This window comes from Anser cygnoides, chromosome 14 (genome assembly GCF_040182565.1).
Source record: "Anser cygnoides isolate HZ-2024a breed goose chromosome 14, Taihu_goose_T2T_genome, whole genome shotgun sequence".
Classification (NCBI taxonomy): domain Eukaryota; kingdom Metazoa; phylum Chordata; class Aves; order Anseriformes; family Anatidae; genus Anser; species Anser cygnoides.
In genome coordinates this window covers 1,389,690-1,405,629 of record NC_089886.1, presented here as the reverse complement: position 1 = coordinate 1,405,629, position 15,940 = coordinate 1,389,690, and the positions used below count along the sequence as shown (strand labels likewise).

At 61.0% G+C, this 15,940-nt stretch overlaps 1 protein-coding gene across 11 annotated transcripts in view; it reads left to right on the top strand.

Annotated features, from left to right (window-relative positions):
• Nucleotides 1–11,225: 11,225 nt before the first annotated feature.
• The window catches only part of ARHGAP26 (Rho GTPase activating protein 26), a 143,098-nt gene continuing 138,383 nt past the window's right edge, over nucleotides 11,226–15,940 (top strand). For 9 of the 11 annotated variants that reach the window (XR_010834922.1, XM_067005447.1, XM_067005453.1 and 6 more), the window contains exon 1: nucleotides 11,226–11,545. Coding sequence is in view for 10 of the 11 variants with exons in the window: in XM_067005447.1 (XP_066861548.1) it covers nucleotides 11,392–11,545 (154 nt within the window). In the remaining variant the exon portion in view is untranslated. The remainder of the gene's footprint in view (nucleotides 11,546–15,940) is intronic. The other 2 variants (XM_067005449.1, XM_067005450.1) reach the window with 2 other exon arrangements.

Here is a 15,940-nt window from a genome sequence, read left to right as displayed (position 1 = left end):
CGAGCATCCCACCTGTGCTTGGAGGTGGGTGCGCAGAGCCATGGGGAGGCAGGGGCTGCGGGGCTCCGCTGCGTGCCGGGGGTCCTGCGAGCAGTGGGGCCGGTCCCTCTGGGGACTTCACGCACCGTAAAGCCAACGCGGGGCAGGACAGGAGGGGACGGGCTCTTTGCAGCCCGGAGGGTGTGTGTGCACACAGGGGCACCTGCACCCAGACAAGCCCAGGGAAACCTGCATTTCCCTCGTCATGGGAAGTCTCCGCAGCGCAGCTCTGGATGAAGCCATTTCGGCAGCCAGCACCGGTCGTATGGCTCCAGGGGCAGGCCGCGGATGAGGGATGGGGCCCACGGTGTGCGAACCTGTAGTCAGAGGTGGGACCTGCTTTGCAGAGCAATGGCTTATCTCAGGCACATGCTGGATAAATGAAAAGTTAAGGACCAAAAATTAGAAAACCCACCCCTTTTCAGGCTATTTTGCAATGTAGATAACACACGATTCTATTTTATTTATTTATTTATTTTAAATATATATAAGGAATTCCTCCCTGGCACTGAGTAAATGTGCTGTTCCCTTCTGGGGAGGCAAGAAATCCTTCCTTATGAACACCACCAGGGCAAAAGCTTCTCTTCCGCGCTGCCTGCAGCTCGGGCTGGCGGTCGGGGGCCGTGTGCCGGGGAGCCCCGGGGAGCCCCGGGGGGCTGCGGGAGAGCCCCGGGGAGCCGCAGGGGGGCTGCGGGAGCCCCGGGGAGCCGCAGGGGGGCTGCGGGAGCCCCGGGGGGCAGGGGGGCTGCGGGGAGCTCCGGGGAGCAGCGAGGAGCCGCGGGGAGCCCCGGGGCCGGCAGAGGGCGCCGAGCGGCCGCGGGAGGCACCGCGGGCGCGGCGGGGCGCGGGGCGCGGCGCGGGGCTGTGCGGGGGGCGGCGGGCTGCCCTTTCCCAAGGCCGGTTTCCCGGGAGGGAGCGGTGCCTGCTGAGGAACGGCTCCCGGCCTTTGTTCCGTAATGGATGACCTGGGGTATCGGCCCAGCGCTGTGCACTTGCGCCCTGCACTGGCTCAGCGCCGGGAGCTGAATCCCGCAGGACTCTCCTGGACACGCTCTCCAGATGAGGGATCTGCTCCTGTAATTGCGTTTCTGGGGCATCAGGCATCTTCTGATCCATTTAATATGTGCCATGTTGCGTTTGTTGCAAGTCAGATACATAACAGAAGCCCCATTACCCTAAAAGTACTGCTATTATCAAGTACTGACTTAATTACAGTTTTATCTAAAAATAGATCCGGTTAGCCTGACCGAACCCATTTTTCCCCATCCCCTGCTGCTGGGCGTTGTTTCCTCCCTTCGGTTCCTGGCTCGCCAAGCCCAGCATCAGCTCCTGCATCGTTTTCCTGAGTCCGACACCAGGCTGGCAGGCCATCGTTGCCCACTGACTCTTTTGCTTTTCCTTGTTCCCTGGAGTTATCCCGATCTCCCCAAACTGACCCCCATGTTCAGGTGACCCGGGTCTGGCTGCCTGGGGCACCTCTGGCTCGGGGAGCTGCTGCCACCCAGGTACCTCCCTGGGCAGGGAAGCGGTGCATCGAAGGGGGGTTCTTCAGCAGCTTTCCATGGCTGTCTTTGTTTACAAAAACCACCCAAGGTAAGGCCTGTAGCTGATATCTACTCATTATCATCACTTTCCTCTGATTGTTATGCGGTTTCCAAAGTTTTTATAGCTGGGAGCCGAGCCAAGGCAACTTTCTTTCCCCTTTGGGAAACTGCTTTTTGTCAGCCTTCGCGGTGTCGGCGAGCGGCAGTGGTGGCTGGCGGAACCACGGACGAGTCCCGTTTCCGCACGGCGCCGTCAGGGCGCGGGGCCATCCATGGGCAGTGCCATGGGCTGACGCTGGCCCCGTTCGCTGCCCCGCTGAGGCTCCCCGGGGCATTCCGGGGGAGCAGCAGCTCTCAGGGCGCTGGCAGAGCCCAGTGTCTGGACCAGCTGCCTGCTCCTGGCGCGCCGTTCGTTTTTCCCCCAGCCTGGCAGCATCTGCCATCTGCCAGAAGAGGGCTGCTGCAGGCTCCTCCTGCCTTTGGAAAGGGCTCGCTCGGTCCCACAAATGTATGGGATGGAAGGAGTCCGGGCGGAGGAGCCTGGCTCTCCAGACGTGTTGGGAGATGTGTCCAAATGTATTCTTTTGCTCTGCTGCCTAAGAAAGCTCTTCGCTCCTCACCGGGTGTGCGGGAGCAGAGGGAGGTCAGCCCAGGCACCGCAGCACCCAGCTCACTGCAGACAGCCGCCCCGGTCGTTGTGGTGTGGGGTTTTCTGATCTGAACCCCAGGAGGAAAAAAATAATGGGGCTTCAGTGCTGTCTCCAGGAGATACCTCACTGCCCAAAATCTCCAAGAATTTCTTATGTTCTCTTTGTCAGCTCGGCCATTTGTGCAAATAGTGTCAGCCAGGGCTGGCCACACAAAGCAAGGTCGGTTATGAGCCGTTCTCCTGGAACAGAGGCACTTGGAGCCGGCACAAAGAAATCTCTGTCTCTCCCCTTCGCTGGCATCCTGGCAATTAACCCAGAGAATCGCAGCTTGCCCTTGTCTTGGGCACTAAGTGCCCTCCTGCAAACCTGCCCTGGTCTCTGCTGCATGGCCTGGGGCTGCCGAGGCCACCTGCCCCCGCCTCGGCTCCGTGCGGGGTCTCGCCGTGCTGCCCGAGTGCCGGGCACAGCGCCCTGGTGGGTGCGGGGGCGCAGGGTGCCGGGGGACCCTGGCCGTGCGGGAAAGTCACGCTGCTGGCATCGCACCGGGAAATGCGACACGGAGGAGGAACTCACCAGCTTCCAGAAGAAGTGGTTACCGAAACACCCAAATGTTTCCTTTTTCTGCACTGAATTATTTGTAAGCAATGATGTCCAGAGAACAGCGAAATGTGGAGCCGCCTCAGATCGAACATGAGTAATGCGATGTAAAGTACGCATGGACGGTATTTTTCAGCGTGTTCAGTTTTCCCCTGGAAACCTCTCAGGCAAAACCTGCGAGCAGGTGCTGCAGCCCCCCAGGGACCTGGCCCGGGGCAGGGCTCGCTGCGGGCTGTGCCGGCTCGGGCAGTGGGGCCGACCTGAACGCCGACCGCACCAAACGCCCCGCAAACTGCCCCTCCTGGGCATCGAGGCTTCGCGGCTGCCGGCGTGCCCTCTCCTCGACGTGCTAAAGCAGCCGGTATCTCCGTCTGCAGACGAAGACATGGCTGACCCGGGGGACGTTTTCCTGTCCCCGCAGAACAATGCCTTGCAGAGGCTGCGCTGGCGCTGCAGAGGAAGCGGGGTGCGCACCAAGGCGGTGCGGTGCCCTCGGAAACCCAGCCCTGCCCTGCCACCGCCCTTCTGTGAATAACTGCGCGCCCCAGAGCTACGCAAGCGAGATGGGAAAGGGTTGGTGGTCCAGATAATCTGCTGGCAAAGGCTGTGACGGCCCACGCCGGTATCTCCTGGTTCTGTTATTAAAAAATATAATCATTGCATGTCCAGACTGGGCCAAGGGACTTGCATGAGGAAGTGCTCTTGAGTAATTAAGAGATGCTCTTTATCCAATTTGGCACTGTACTTCCTACAGATCAAATTATCGAAAGATGAATTCAATTTCAAAATCATTTAAAAATCTTTGGTTTTGCTCTTTTTAATGGTTTTGTTTTGTTTTGTTTTTTCTTGTATAAAGTCACTGAAAAATCTCACTATGGCCAATAAAGCCATAATGAGCAAGAAAATTAATTACACAAAAACAAAGGCAAGGGGAAAGAATGTAAGTCATACTTGGGCAATATTGTAGAAAATACAGCTCACTCAAGTCCAGCCAACTAGGAAACAAATATTTAACTGTACAGTAAATAATATATTTTTATTCTAAGAGGGGCCCATTTCAAAGCCTCCCTCCTGGGCCAAGAGAACACAAACAGGCAGGCAGCCCTGCTCGCGCAGACCCCGCGCTCCCCTGCGTCCTGCCGCTGGGAGTGGAAGGCGATGAAACCAAAAATGGAGAGGAAAGAAACCCGGGTCTGGCCCGTGCGCCAGCCCTATTAATTAAGAATTGTTGTTGGTTTCAGAGTTGCAGCTTCGTAGGGAAGGGCTGCGCCCCTCGCCCGGCAGCAGCCAGGGAGCGGGAGGAGGGCACCGCGGGCGCGCCTGTAGCCAGGTAGCGCGTGGAGAGCTCTCCAGCTGCTGCGTGGCTTTAGTAGTAAACGCAATTGCTCCCAATCACTGGTATCTTATCTGCAGGCTCCAAGGGCACGTCCTCTGCAAACACTGCCGTGAAAACAAACACCATGCAGCGGTGGGGTTTCCGACTGCAAGGCCAGCACGAGGAGGTGGATCTGCTTACTGCACCCGTTCCCTGGTGGCTGAATGTGCTGAGATGCGCTGGGCGGCGCGAGGACGCTCCAGCACGGTGACCTTGAACGGACAAAATATAGGCCTGTGAAAATAATTGAGGTGAGGACAAAATATATGCCTGTGAAAATAATTGAGACGATGAGGAGAGTTTTGTCCTCCTGCTCCCACAGCTGCATACCTCAGGCAGTTACTTTCGCCTTGTTCCTCAAGAAGCACGAGGAAGCACTGCACGGACTGGGGGGACAGGCAGGCTCTCTGCCTGGGCGACACGTTCCCGTGCTGACGTGGCAGGAGGTGGCAGCACGGGGCACGCAGGGAGCCCGGCCCTCACTGCCACACCTGCACACCTGTACCTGCACACCTGGACACCTGCACGCCTGGTCAGGGGCACTGCCAGTTCTGACTTGGCTCCATGCAGAGCTCCAAGGCGTAGAGGAGTACAGCACCACATAGGGCCAGGTATTAGGGTTTTACTGACTTGTATCCTTTCCCTTGACCGGTTTGGTACAGCCTGGTGCTCACTATTACTCCACCCCAGCCCGTCAGGTGCAGCCCTGCACAGAGCTGCCTCGGTCTGCAGGCGGATTGCGTGCTCAGCCCAGCTCCCTGCAGAGGTGGGGGGCCCTCGGCTTCCTCAGGTGGCGTGGGAGCGAGAGGAAAAGTTGAATGCCTCAAATCCTCTCAGCACAGAAGCAGCCACTTCCCTCTAGCAGGACAAGACATCTTTTATTTCAAAGGCTTGATGCCTTTTGGCGTGGCTGCTTGTCTGCTGGAGGAGCACAGGGCTGGCACGCTGCCCCGCAGAGCAGCTCCTCCTTCTTAAACTCATTAACTTTAGAAAACAAAATGCAAACCTGTTTCCTGGTTCTTGTTCTCTTTTCTGGTACCCTACCCCAACTCCAGTTTCCCTTTTCCTCTTACATTGGATTCCTCTCGGTCCCCGGGCTGTGCCATCACCTCGAACCCCCCTCCACTGCCCCGGGCACCACAGGTCCTGACCACGAGCACAGAACGCCTGGCTTGTGCTCGGCCAATATTCCCCAGGGTCGTACCAAGGGGAAACAGAATTTCAAGCCCAGAATTAGCAGGGAAGGGTCGGCAAGTGCTATCTCCAGACCTGCAGAGCGACTGACCAGCGAAGCGGGCGCTGCAGGGCGCGGGGCGTGCAGGCTGCTGGCCAGGCAGCAGCGGCCCCAGCACCCAGCCCCAGGAGCAAACGCTTTGTCTGGATTTCCGGGCAAAGCCAGTATGTTGAGTGGGGATTTCCACAGGATTTTGGAGATTTGCTAACTGCTTTTGAAGATATTTTTATCCAGGAAAGGCAGTGCCCTTGCTGTAATTATGAGAATTAACATGATTTCCACTAAGGCTAACAGTCACGAGTGGGTGGAGAACTGGTACCAGGGTGAAAGTGGGTGTAAAGGATGGTCATCGTGTGCCGAGGGAAAGTCTTGTTCCCATTTCCAGGAGCAGAGACAGAGAAATAGGCAACGCCGAGGTCTGAGACAACCGAACAGAGCAGGGAGGAAATTACTATTTACACACAGAGAGCCAGCACTCACATCCATCTTACAGGTCGCACCAGGGCTAATGTGCAGCAGACATCTCTGGAAATGCTCCAGAAAGGAAACTGGAGTTTGGTGTGGGAACCCCTGGTTCTAATTCTTGGAAACATGGCTTCAGATCAATTTCACAGTGGTTTGTAACTTTTTTCCAGTGGTTATACAAATTTGGGGAAAACATTCCTCTCCTTGGAGCTGTCTTATGATAACACAGCTCTGCTTCAGCGCTCGGGGGCTCAGAGAGGCTTCGAAAGCACCTCGGGAGGCGCCTGCAAGGCATCTCCCACCCGCCTCGCGCCCCCGGGGAGATCTTGGGGAGCAGCGGGGTTAGCGCTGGCTGCTCACTGTGTGCCTGCGCTTTTATTGCAGCCTGGCCTTGTACGTGCAAAGAGAGCGGGCGCATGGCTTCCCTTGGACTGGGGCTCGAGCTGCACCGCACCCAGCTCGCAGCCAGCTCTTTTATGGCTGGGTCCGTTCTCTGATCCGTGCGAGCCACGTGAAGGTAGAGCCGGCACAGGGCAGGCAGCGGCACCGCAGCTGAGACGGGCAGCACGCTGAGCCACAAGGCACGGGAAGGGCTCAGCGCCCTGCCAGCTCGGCCGGCCGGAGGGGGCTCATTGCTTGCAGGTGCTCCCCAGGAGGATCCCCCCCTGCTGGGTGCCGCTGCAGGAGCCAGCTGGGTGAGGGAGCAGCTGCAGCTGACGGCTGTGGGGAGCGGGGTTAAAGTGCTGCTGCTCAGCCCGGAGCAGCCCCTGGTGGCTTTGCAGCACCCTGGGCGTGCTGAGCACCCGGCCTGCAGCGGCGGTACGTGGGGGGACCTCTCTGCTCGCTGTGCTGGGGCCTGTCTGCGGCTCTTGCACAGCCCGAGGCAGGTGGTGGCGTGCACTGGGACAGGGCAAGTGGGTGTTTAGTGCATGTGGTGGCTGAAAGCCTTCCTGCCCCGGTTTGGTGTAGGGCGCGTGGCTTCGCTGCAAGAGCTGATCCGGGTAAATCCTGCCGGCATGTATCCTGGGGGAAGCTCCCTGCTCTTTTGGCAGGGAGGCTCTGATGGCTGGCTCTGTCCTGCTGCGTGGTGTGGCTGCAGAGCCCTCCTGTGGAGCTGAGCCCTTGCAGCCCAGAGGGGAGCTGTGGGCACCTGCTGCTCATAAAAATCATTTTTTATGATTGCCGGCACCATCCTCGCGTGCAGCCTCGGAGCTACCAGGTGGCTCTCGGGGGGGGGGATTCGTGGTGGGTCTGCGATGGAAGGACATCGGCTTCAGCCTTCGGCAGGCACCACACCTGGGACAGGTAGGTGTCATCGTGGGGTGCGTGTCGCTGCTGTCCCACCCCTGAGGCACACGTCAGCCTCCTGGCAGCCCTTTGGTGCTGCTCCTGCTGCCTCTGCCCGCCGCAGCCGCCTGCAGCAGCCGCGGGGAGCGTTTCCCCACGGAGCATTTCCAGACCGTGGATGCAGGCGAACGCTTTGTGTTTGGGAGGAAGTGAGTGGCAGCTGCTTGGCTGGTCCTTCGATGAGATTTCTTATTTCCTGAAAAAATGAGAGTAAGAATAGACGGACTGTTTGGCCTTTCCTGACAATGAAACTTTGTCATATCTAAAATTAACCCTGTTATTTAAATGCTTCTTCCATGAACATCTTTGAAGATTTCATAGCCCTCAGTTGGCTTATTGCTTTGCCAGCCCAGCTTCCTGTGCTGCAGTAATTTGCAGGGGCATGACTAATTGCACTTTTCCATTTAATTGAGAACTCGTTTCTGATTTGGCCTTTGTTTCGCTGTAGCTTGGGCAGCCTGGCTGATGCCTTGTCGCTGCCCCGAATGCACCTGATAGTCCTTTATGTTCCTGTAGCAAAAGCATCTGGGGAATTCAGAGAATGTTTACAGCTGACACTTTTCTTTTGTTGGGACACCTCCATGTGACTGACGTGCAGGTGAATCTCACTTCAAGCAGGACTGTTCTAACCCTGCTTCTCAGCACTAGAAACAGCTCTAGAAGGTGGCTCTCTTGGTTATAGGTTAGTGAGTTGAGCAGCAACTGTGAAAGGAGCCTTTTAATGACATGAACTAATGCAGATACCTGGGCTTGAAAGTCAACGTTTTTAAAGGAAAAAAAAAATACAAAAAGCAACCCAAAATGCTGCAGGTGTGTATTTTTGATTCAAGCGGACCCATGCCGAGGATTAGCATTCCTGTACCAGCAGCACCGGTGGGAAATGGACGAGCCTGCCCCCAAGCCCCGAACCGAGGACGGGAGATCTCCGCTCCCCAGGGGCCCTGCTGCGGCCTGCAGCGAGCCCGCCGCCGTTCCTGCGCGGGGCTGTCCTGGTTACAGCTGGGGGCAGGGACGCTTAGGGCTTTCCAGTGTCTTAGCTGGAGCACTGACGGGTTTCTTTCATCTCTAACAAGGAATCGAGGCAAACCGGCCCGGAGCGGCTGGAAGCACCGCAAGGCCTTCCAACCACCGGGCGCTGCTGCGGCTGCCAGGCCGGGGAGCGGGGCTCTGCTCGATCCGATCCGACGTCTGCCAGGAAGATGAACTGAACGGGGTGGGTGCTGGCTTGTCATCACGACAGCTCCCTTCAGATGTGGTGGTGTGCGTCGGGGGGTGTGTGTGCGCGATTCCCGCTCTTCTCTCAGCGCTCCCAGGTGCCTCTGAATGCGGCAGAGTGGGGCTTGGCCCTTCAAAATAAGTAAACCACCTTCCAAAAACAATTGCCAAATCTGTGGTGTCCATGAAAGCCAGGAAGACTTGGTAGCGTAAGTAGCTAATGACCAGTTATTTAAAAGACAAATAATAAAAAAAAGATTTATTATTATTTTAAATGTACTGGAGGCTAACAAGGGCAAGAAGCGAGCCTAAGGTTTTGTAGACGGGACCAGGGTGCTCGGCCCTGCTGGATTTTTCCTCCAGGAGATCCGAGCGCCATGCCGAGGCTCATTTATGGCCCCTGCCTTCACGGCTGGCCGGGCCCCTGGAAGCGTGCCTGAACGCCGGGAGGAGAGGCTGCAGGGAGAGGTGGGCTGGAGGAGGGACAAGAGGAGGAGAAATTCTCCCGATGGTGGACAGATGCAGGTGCGACTGCTGGAGGTGCCGCTGGGGAAGGCAAGGCGCAGTTCCCCTGCGAGCTGCGCAGAAATCCTGCTTGCCGCATGTAAAACAGACGAGTGCTCAGTGAAGGGGCGCAGTTACCGTGCTGCAGGGGCTCTGGCCGCCCGCTGCAGCCACGTGCAGAGCTCTGCCAGGTAAATGCACACCCACCGGGATGACGTGGCTTCGTCGGAGCAGGGGCAGCCCTTGGGGCCTGCCCCACAGCTGTGCTCATGGCTCCGCCAGGCTCCAGGGCCCGATCTGGAAGGCTGTCGGTACAACAGGTCAGTACGTGCCCTTTGGTTTACAACGGGGAATTCGTGCAATTCATTGCGATGGTTTAATGTATTATATGGGGGGGGGAAAAAAAATAATCCAGATACAATGCTTCATCTGTGCTTGGCTCAATAAAAAAAATCCTTGACAGCAAGAAAGATGTGTGTTATATAGTCATGCAATAAATAGACCTTGAACATTGCTGCCTGGGGGCAGTTCCAAGAAGCCTCTCATGCAGCTCCTGGGTTCTGACAGCCAAAATGCCCGCTGTCATCTCTGGGGGCTTAAAGAAAGGTTTCAGTGTGCCCAAGCCTGGGTGCTGGGAGGCCCATCGGTGGTGGTTTCCCACCTTCCCCAGCCCCCCGTGACACCGGTTTGTACTTCCACGGGATGCTGCCGCGAGGAAGGGGCAGGAGGAGGGTGGCAGGGGGATGCGGTAAGGGAGCTGAACCACCTGGAAACTCCTGCTGTGGTAGAAATGGGAAACTGTCCGGCAGAGCTCTCTGACCTGGCTGCCTGCCCCAGCCTGCGCGGGCGCAGGGATGCGCAGCGGCGGGGCTGACACCATCGCAGCCTCCTTTCCTCCTGCTTGGCCTTGGCGTGGCTGTTATTTGATCCCAGAGTGAGCCAAGCTAGATAGAAAACTTTTTTTTTTTCTTTTTATCGCTGGATTAGCTTTCTGCTGACAGTGCTCCCTAGGTGAGTTAGCTCTGGGATGAGTGAGCAAGAGAACGTGTCAGCGGGCGGCCAGAGCACCGCAGCTCTGCTCAGGTTTGCAGGCGCAGAGAAGGAGGCTGGGGGCTGCAGCATCGCTGGGCCCCCGCCCAGCACCCAGCTGAACAGCCCACCTGAGTGTAGGACAACCAAGATGCTTTTAAAAAAAAAAAAAAAAAAAAAAAGTAGAAGCAAGCAACTACAGCAAGGGATGCGAGCTCTGAGCCACAGGGAGGAGGATGTGGACGTTTGTTGCTGCTTTTTTTCCTTTCTCCTTTGGCGGTGTTCTCTTACAGCTTGGGTGCAGTCGCAGCAGGACTTGGCGGGGTTATGCCCGCGGCTGCTCCCCCCGCTGCCCTGCTCTGCACCCGCACAGTGGCTCAGGCACAATGCTCGGAGCCTGGGAACGCTGCGTAAGCAGGAAAAGGGGAGACGCAGCGTTGGTCTGGCGCGCTAATCGCTGCCTCTGCTCTAGTCCATAGCGTGAGGGATTTCGTGTGTCTGCGCAGCCGGAGCTCACTGCTCCTGCGGCTCTGTGGGGGGGGGGCGGGAGAATTCTGGGTACTGCAATCCCCTAAGGCAGTGCCCTACAAACCCAGTTACCGTCCTCCTGTATTAGTGGCGGGTGCTGGAACAAGCTTGTGCTATGAAAAAATAGAAAAAATAATTAAATAATAAAATTTTAAAAAAAACAAGCCAATTATGGGTGATGGAGGAGGACATTTGCAGAAGGACAACCCCAAGGCACCTGCTGCTGGGGTCTGTACGGCGCAGGGTCAAGAAGCAGGATCCCAGTGCTCACACCCCGTGCTTCCCCGGGGCCGTATCAGCTAATTACCGCCGGGCAGCCCCCAGCTAATTACCGAGGCACAGCCCCCACCCAATTACCGCCCAGCCCGCCCCGCCCTCGCGCCCATCCTCGTGCTGGCGGGCAGGGGGCGGGGCCAGCGCCCGTGGGAGGAGCCCGAGCGCCCCCGCCCCGCCCCCGATTGGCTCCGCGGGCGGCGGGGGCGGAGCCGCGGCCGCAGGGGGCGTGTCCCCGCCGCGCGGCCGCCGATTGGCTGCGGGCTCAGCGCGGGGGGCGTGGCCGGGCGGGGGCGCGGCGCGGCGCGGGCCGGCGGCGGCGGCGGCGGCGGGGGGCGGGGGGAGGCGGCGCCGGGAGCCGCGAGCCCTGCCCGGGCGGCGGCCACGGAGCGGCACCGGGACCCGCACCGGGACCCGCAGGGACCCGCAGCCCCCTGCCCGGCCCGGCCCGGCCCCGCGGCGGCGCCCCCTGCCCGGAGCCCCTCGTTGCAGCCCCCGTTAAAATTCGGGGGTAATTCGTGGTTTTTTTTTTAATATATATATATATTTTTTTAATTAATTTCCGTCGGCTCGCGCCGCAGCGGCGGCACCATGGGGCTGCCGGCGCTGGAGTTCAGCGAGTGCTGCCTGGACAGCCCGCAGTTCCGGGAGCGGCTCCGCTCGCACGAGGCCGAGCTGGAGAAGACCAACAAGTTCATCAAGGAGCTCATCAAGGACGCCAAGTCGCTCGTCGCCGCCCTCAAGAGTGAGTGCGGGCCGGGGGCGGGCCCCGCGGCACCCCCCCCCCCCCCCCACACCGCCCCCCCCGGCCCTGCCCCTGCCCCGCGGCCCCCCGCGTCCGTCCCCGCCGCCGGGGCGCTGCGGGCACCGCGCCCGGGACCGGGGCTGCGCGGCCGGGACCGGCCCGCGGGGTGACGGGGGCCGAGCCCGGCTGCTCGCGGCGGGGAGACCCCGGGGGCTGCTCCCCCGGGCACCCCCGGGCACCCCCGGCACAGGCACGGCCCCGCACCGCGCTGCCCCCACCGCCGCCTTTGGGGCGAACAAAGGCTCGGGGCGCTGCGGGGCTGGGATTGCGGCCGGGGGTTGCGTTCGCTTCCCTCTGGCACAAGCAGCGCGCCGCTGCCCTGCCCTTCGTGGGCAGCGCGTCCTAGAAGCCGCCGCGGGGTCCTGGCGGTGCTGCCCTGCCCTGCCCTGCCCCGGGGGTTGGGTGGGCTCCCCGCGGCAGGTGCCTCCAGGCGGGCTGCGCTGCCGCCTCCTCTCCCCTTTTCCCTCGCGTTCGCCCACCGGCTGGCTCAGCTCGCCGCCTGCACCGGGGAGCCGGCGGCGCGCGGGGCCGCGCTGCGGCCTCTGCGGGGTGGAGTTGGTGGGCTCGGCGGGGGTTTGAAGATCTTCGAGGTCTTTGCCAACCCGAGCGGTTCCGCGGTCTCTCAGGTTAAATCCGTCTCCGCGTTGGATGCCAGCTCCCGCAAAGGGCTGCGAGGCTGTCAAGGAGCCGGTGCCGGGGCCCGTGCTGCCCCGGCAGGGCACAGCAGCGTTGGTCCCAGGCCTGGCTCCGGTTTCGGAGCACCTCGTCCAGCTGTGCTGCCGCGGGCCAGCAGCGATGCCCACGGCTCCGGGACTTGAGCCCCAGGCAGGCTCTTGCCCTGTGGGTTACCCATGTGGTAGCCACCAGCCACGTGCTGCGTCAGCCTCGGTCACCGCTTCCTTCCGTGGAGGCAGAGGAGGTGTGAAGCCCTGCCGAGCTGCGGGGCTGTCACCTCTCGGGGCGCTCGGCTGGACGCGGGTGGAGCTGGCAGGGCTGGCGGCTCCATCTCAGCATCTCCCTGCGTGGCTCTTGCGGTGCCGCGGCTCGCCGGGAGCTCCAGCCGTGCCGGTGCCAGATGGGTGCTGCTCCTCCCAAGCCCTTGGTTGGTGTCTCCAAGCGGCTCGTGCTCCTCAGCCTGGCTGTCGGCAGTGTCCGGGGCTCCTTCTGTGGGTGTCACCGCCGAGGGCGTGCAGGGCTCGGGTCCCCCAAAGCCCCGGAGTGGCCGCGCTCCCCTCCCGGGGTGAGGGGCTTGGCCGGCGGCTGGGCTCCTAGCAGAGGGCGTCATCGTGAAACCGAAACTTCTTGAGGTCTTGGCAGTGTCCTCTCGCATTTTCCTTCCTCTTGTGCTTTCGTGAGCGTTTCACATCCTCTTTGTCTCAAGACGGGCGCTGGGTGCGAGGGAAGCGTGACTGTGCGGCGGGGAGGGGCGGCGGGGGCAGGATCGGTGCCGAGGTACGCGGTGAGGAGGGGGCTCCTTCCCCAGCGCCCGGCGGAGCCCCCGCCAGCACCGTGCTGGGTGCACCGGCCTGCTGCTGCTGCTGCGTGTCGGGAGGGCCCCGCGTGGATTTCGTGGAGGGGCTGCTGTGCAGTTGCCCTGGTTTCGCCCTTTGTGAAGGTGTAGGACGGGGCGACACCGAGTCGTAGCATTTCTTAACTTCACGTAAAAAAAAGAGTGCAGAAGGTTGAAGACAAACCTCGTTTGCTGGTGGGCTGGTCCTGTTAAATATCCTGTGATGTCTAGGGCATCTCCGGAGCGTGAGTGATTTCAAGGATGTAACGCTGCTTTTCCCAGGGAGCATCTGTCCCTGTTCCTATTGTCTCCCTTTCCTGCTCGCTGGCAGCGAGAGCGACCTGGTTTTCAGCGGAACGCGTCCCTCTCTCTCCCCTGCACGCCACACATAAATTATTCACAAAGTTTTGCAAATGCGGAGGAGACCTGAAGTGAGCCGCAGACGATGGCCTGGCAGCCTGCACGCAGGGGGACTTGGTCTCCGGCACGGGAGCCGTGGTGACCGACGTTACCGGGGTTGTTTTTTACCCCTTCGTGTCCCCTGTGGGTGGGCAGGGGCCGTGCCCGCGGTGCCAGCGTCGCCCCCAGCCCCGCTGCCCCCGGGGCCTTGGTGAGCTCGGCCCCACGCGGGCGGTGTTGTGCCCGGGGAAGACGGGGGCTGAGGGGCTTGGGAAGGGGCCGGTCGCAGCCTGGGCCGTGGCCGGGGACATCCCTGTGCCTGACCCCGTGTTTCTGGGCCGGTTGGGTGCGTTTTGGGCCCTCTGCACGGCACCCGGGAGGCCCAGGGGTGCTGCGGGCTCGTCCCCTCCCCGGGCACCGTGTGTGGGTTGGGGACAGGGCCGTGCCGCGGTGCCGGGGAGGGCAGCCCCGTGCCGAGCTGCCTGGGTGCTGTTTGTTGGTCTGCTCTGTTCCGCCAGCTCCCGAGCACCCATCTGAAGCCACCGAACTGGTCCCTGCCCGGCGGCGGGGCCCGGCCTCGGGGCTTTCTCCTGGCGGCGTGGAGCTGGGGCAAAGCTTGCCCTCCGTGCTCTGCCCTCGGTGTTTTTAAGCAGCCCGGGACGTGTCCCTTTCCACCGCCGGCACACAGCCTACAAATCAAAACGGGTGGCTGCGTTCCCCCTCCTCGTTGGCACGGAGAGCTTCGGCTGCGGGCTGCGCGTGCCGGGATCCGGTGCCGTGTGGGTTTGGTTGCGTTTCTCAGCAGCCGCTCCCCAAAATCCAGCCTTTATCAGGTGCGCGTGCCGGCGATCGCGCTGCTCCTCTGCAGCGCTGCGCTCCTCAGCGGGGCTGCTGCCGTGCTGTAACTGGGGCTGGTGCCCCGCTCTGGAGCTTGCCTAGAAGCAAAAGTGAAACTTTTTTCCATTGTTTAACCTGAGCGATTAATTCCCTTTTGGTATAAACAAGGCTTATTCTGGGAATAAGGAAATGCCTGAAAAGACTCCGAGCAGTGCTTTCGGCCGCCTTTCGCTCCAGCGAGCTTTGTTCCCCGAGCAGCCGGCCTTGCTGCTGTGCGCTGGTGGCTCTGCAGAGCCCCCCTTCAGCCCCCAGCCCCCGGCAGACGTACGAGCGAGGCGTTTTCCCCGCTGGTTCCTGTTGTCTCCCCGGCGCAGGAGCTGGGCGCGATGGGCTCCATCTCCTGTGAGCGGTGGTGGGCGGCCACGTGCCGGTGTGTGAAACCCAGGTCTAAAAACCTCGCTGTTGAGGGCATACGCGGGGATGAAGTTGGCTGGCCAGGACCCTTTAATTTTGGGGTGTAAGCGTGACACAGCCAGGGAGCGAGCGGAGGCGTGCCCTGGATGCCCTCGTTCCTCCTCTCCCGGGCAGAAGCCCTCGGGCGTGCTGGTGGAAGGGCTGGGGCTGGGGCTGCTCTGCTCCTGGGTAGAGGCCCCTGTGGTGGATGTGGGCAAATTTGGGGGGAGGAAGCCCAACCCATCCCCTTTGATGGTTTTCATCCCTTTTACCCGACTCGGCTCTGGAGGAGGCAGTAACGACCCAAGCCTCCCTCCTACGTGAGGGATGAGCCACGGGAGTCAGAGCGACCCTGCCAGCACCAGCCCGTGTGCTTGCAGGTGGCGGCAGTGGTGGCGAGGGAGGCGCTGGCGGCTGGGAGACGGCGTTACCTCTGGTGTTTGGATCTGGAGGAGAAGGAGCGCTGTGCCTTCTGGAGGCTGGCAACAAATCCCCCCGGTGGGGCGGCTGCGGCTGCTCGAGTCGGGTCTGCTCCGGCCGTGCCCTGGGGAGTGGTGCCGGGACGTGGCGCTGAGACACGGTGCTGGCAGCTGGAGGCCAGGCACGGCGGCGGGGTCACCTACACGGAGCCCAGCTGCGCCTTCAGCTGCTGGGGGGGCCCCAGCTCCTTCCTGTCCCCCCCCCCGGGTGGTCCTGGAGGGACTGGGGCTGTGCTGCGGGAGCTCGCCCCGTGCCGTGCCGCACCGCGCAGTGCCCAGGCCCAGGGGAGCTGCTGCTCTTACCCTGCCTGCTGATTCTCCTGCCCCAGTGCCCGAGCTCCGTTAGGCACTCGGTTCCTGTTTCAGTCTAACTGCAGCAGGTGACGGGGTCTCGTGCTTCTAGGTCTGGCTGCTTCCCCTAGATCCTTCTGGGGCACTGCTGCGGGTTCCCGGCACTGCTGTGGGTTCCCGGCGCTGTGGGTTTCCTGCTGCCCACCCCACCGCGTGGCAGCCTGGCTTTGCCCAGGTCGGAACCTGCAGGGAGATCCCCCAGCAGCTCGAGCGGGCATCTCTGGTGACGTGGTTCTGTGCTGTGCGTTGGTGACACCTTCGTGCACTGGGAAGCTCGTGGCTGCCCCAGTTACCTAATCGGCAGGA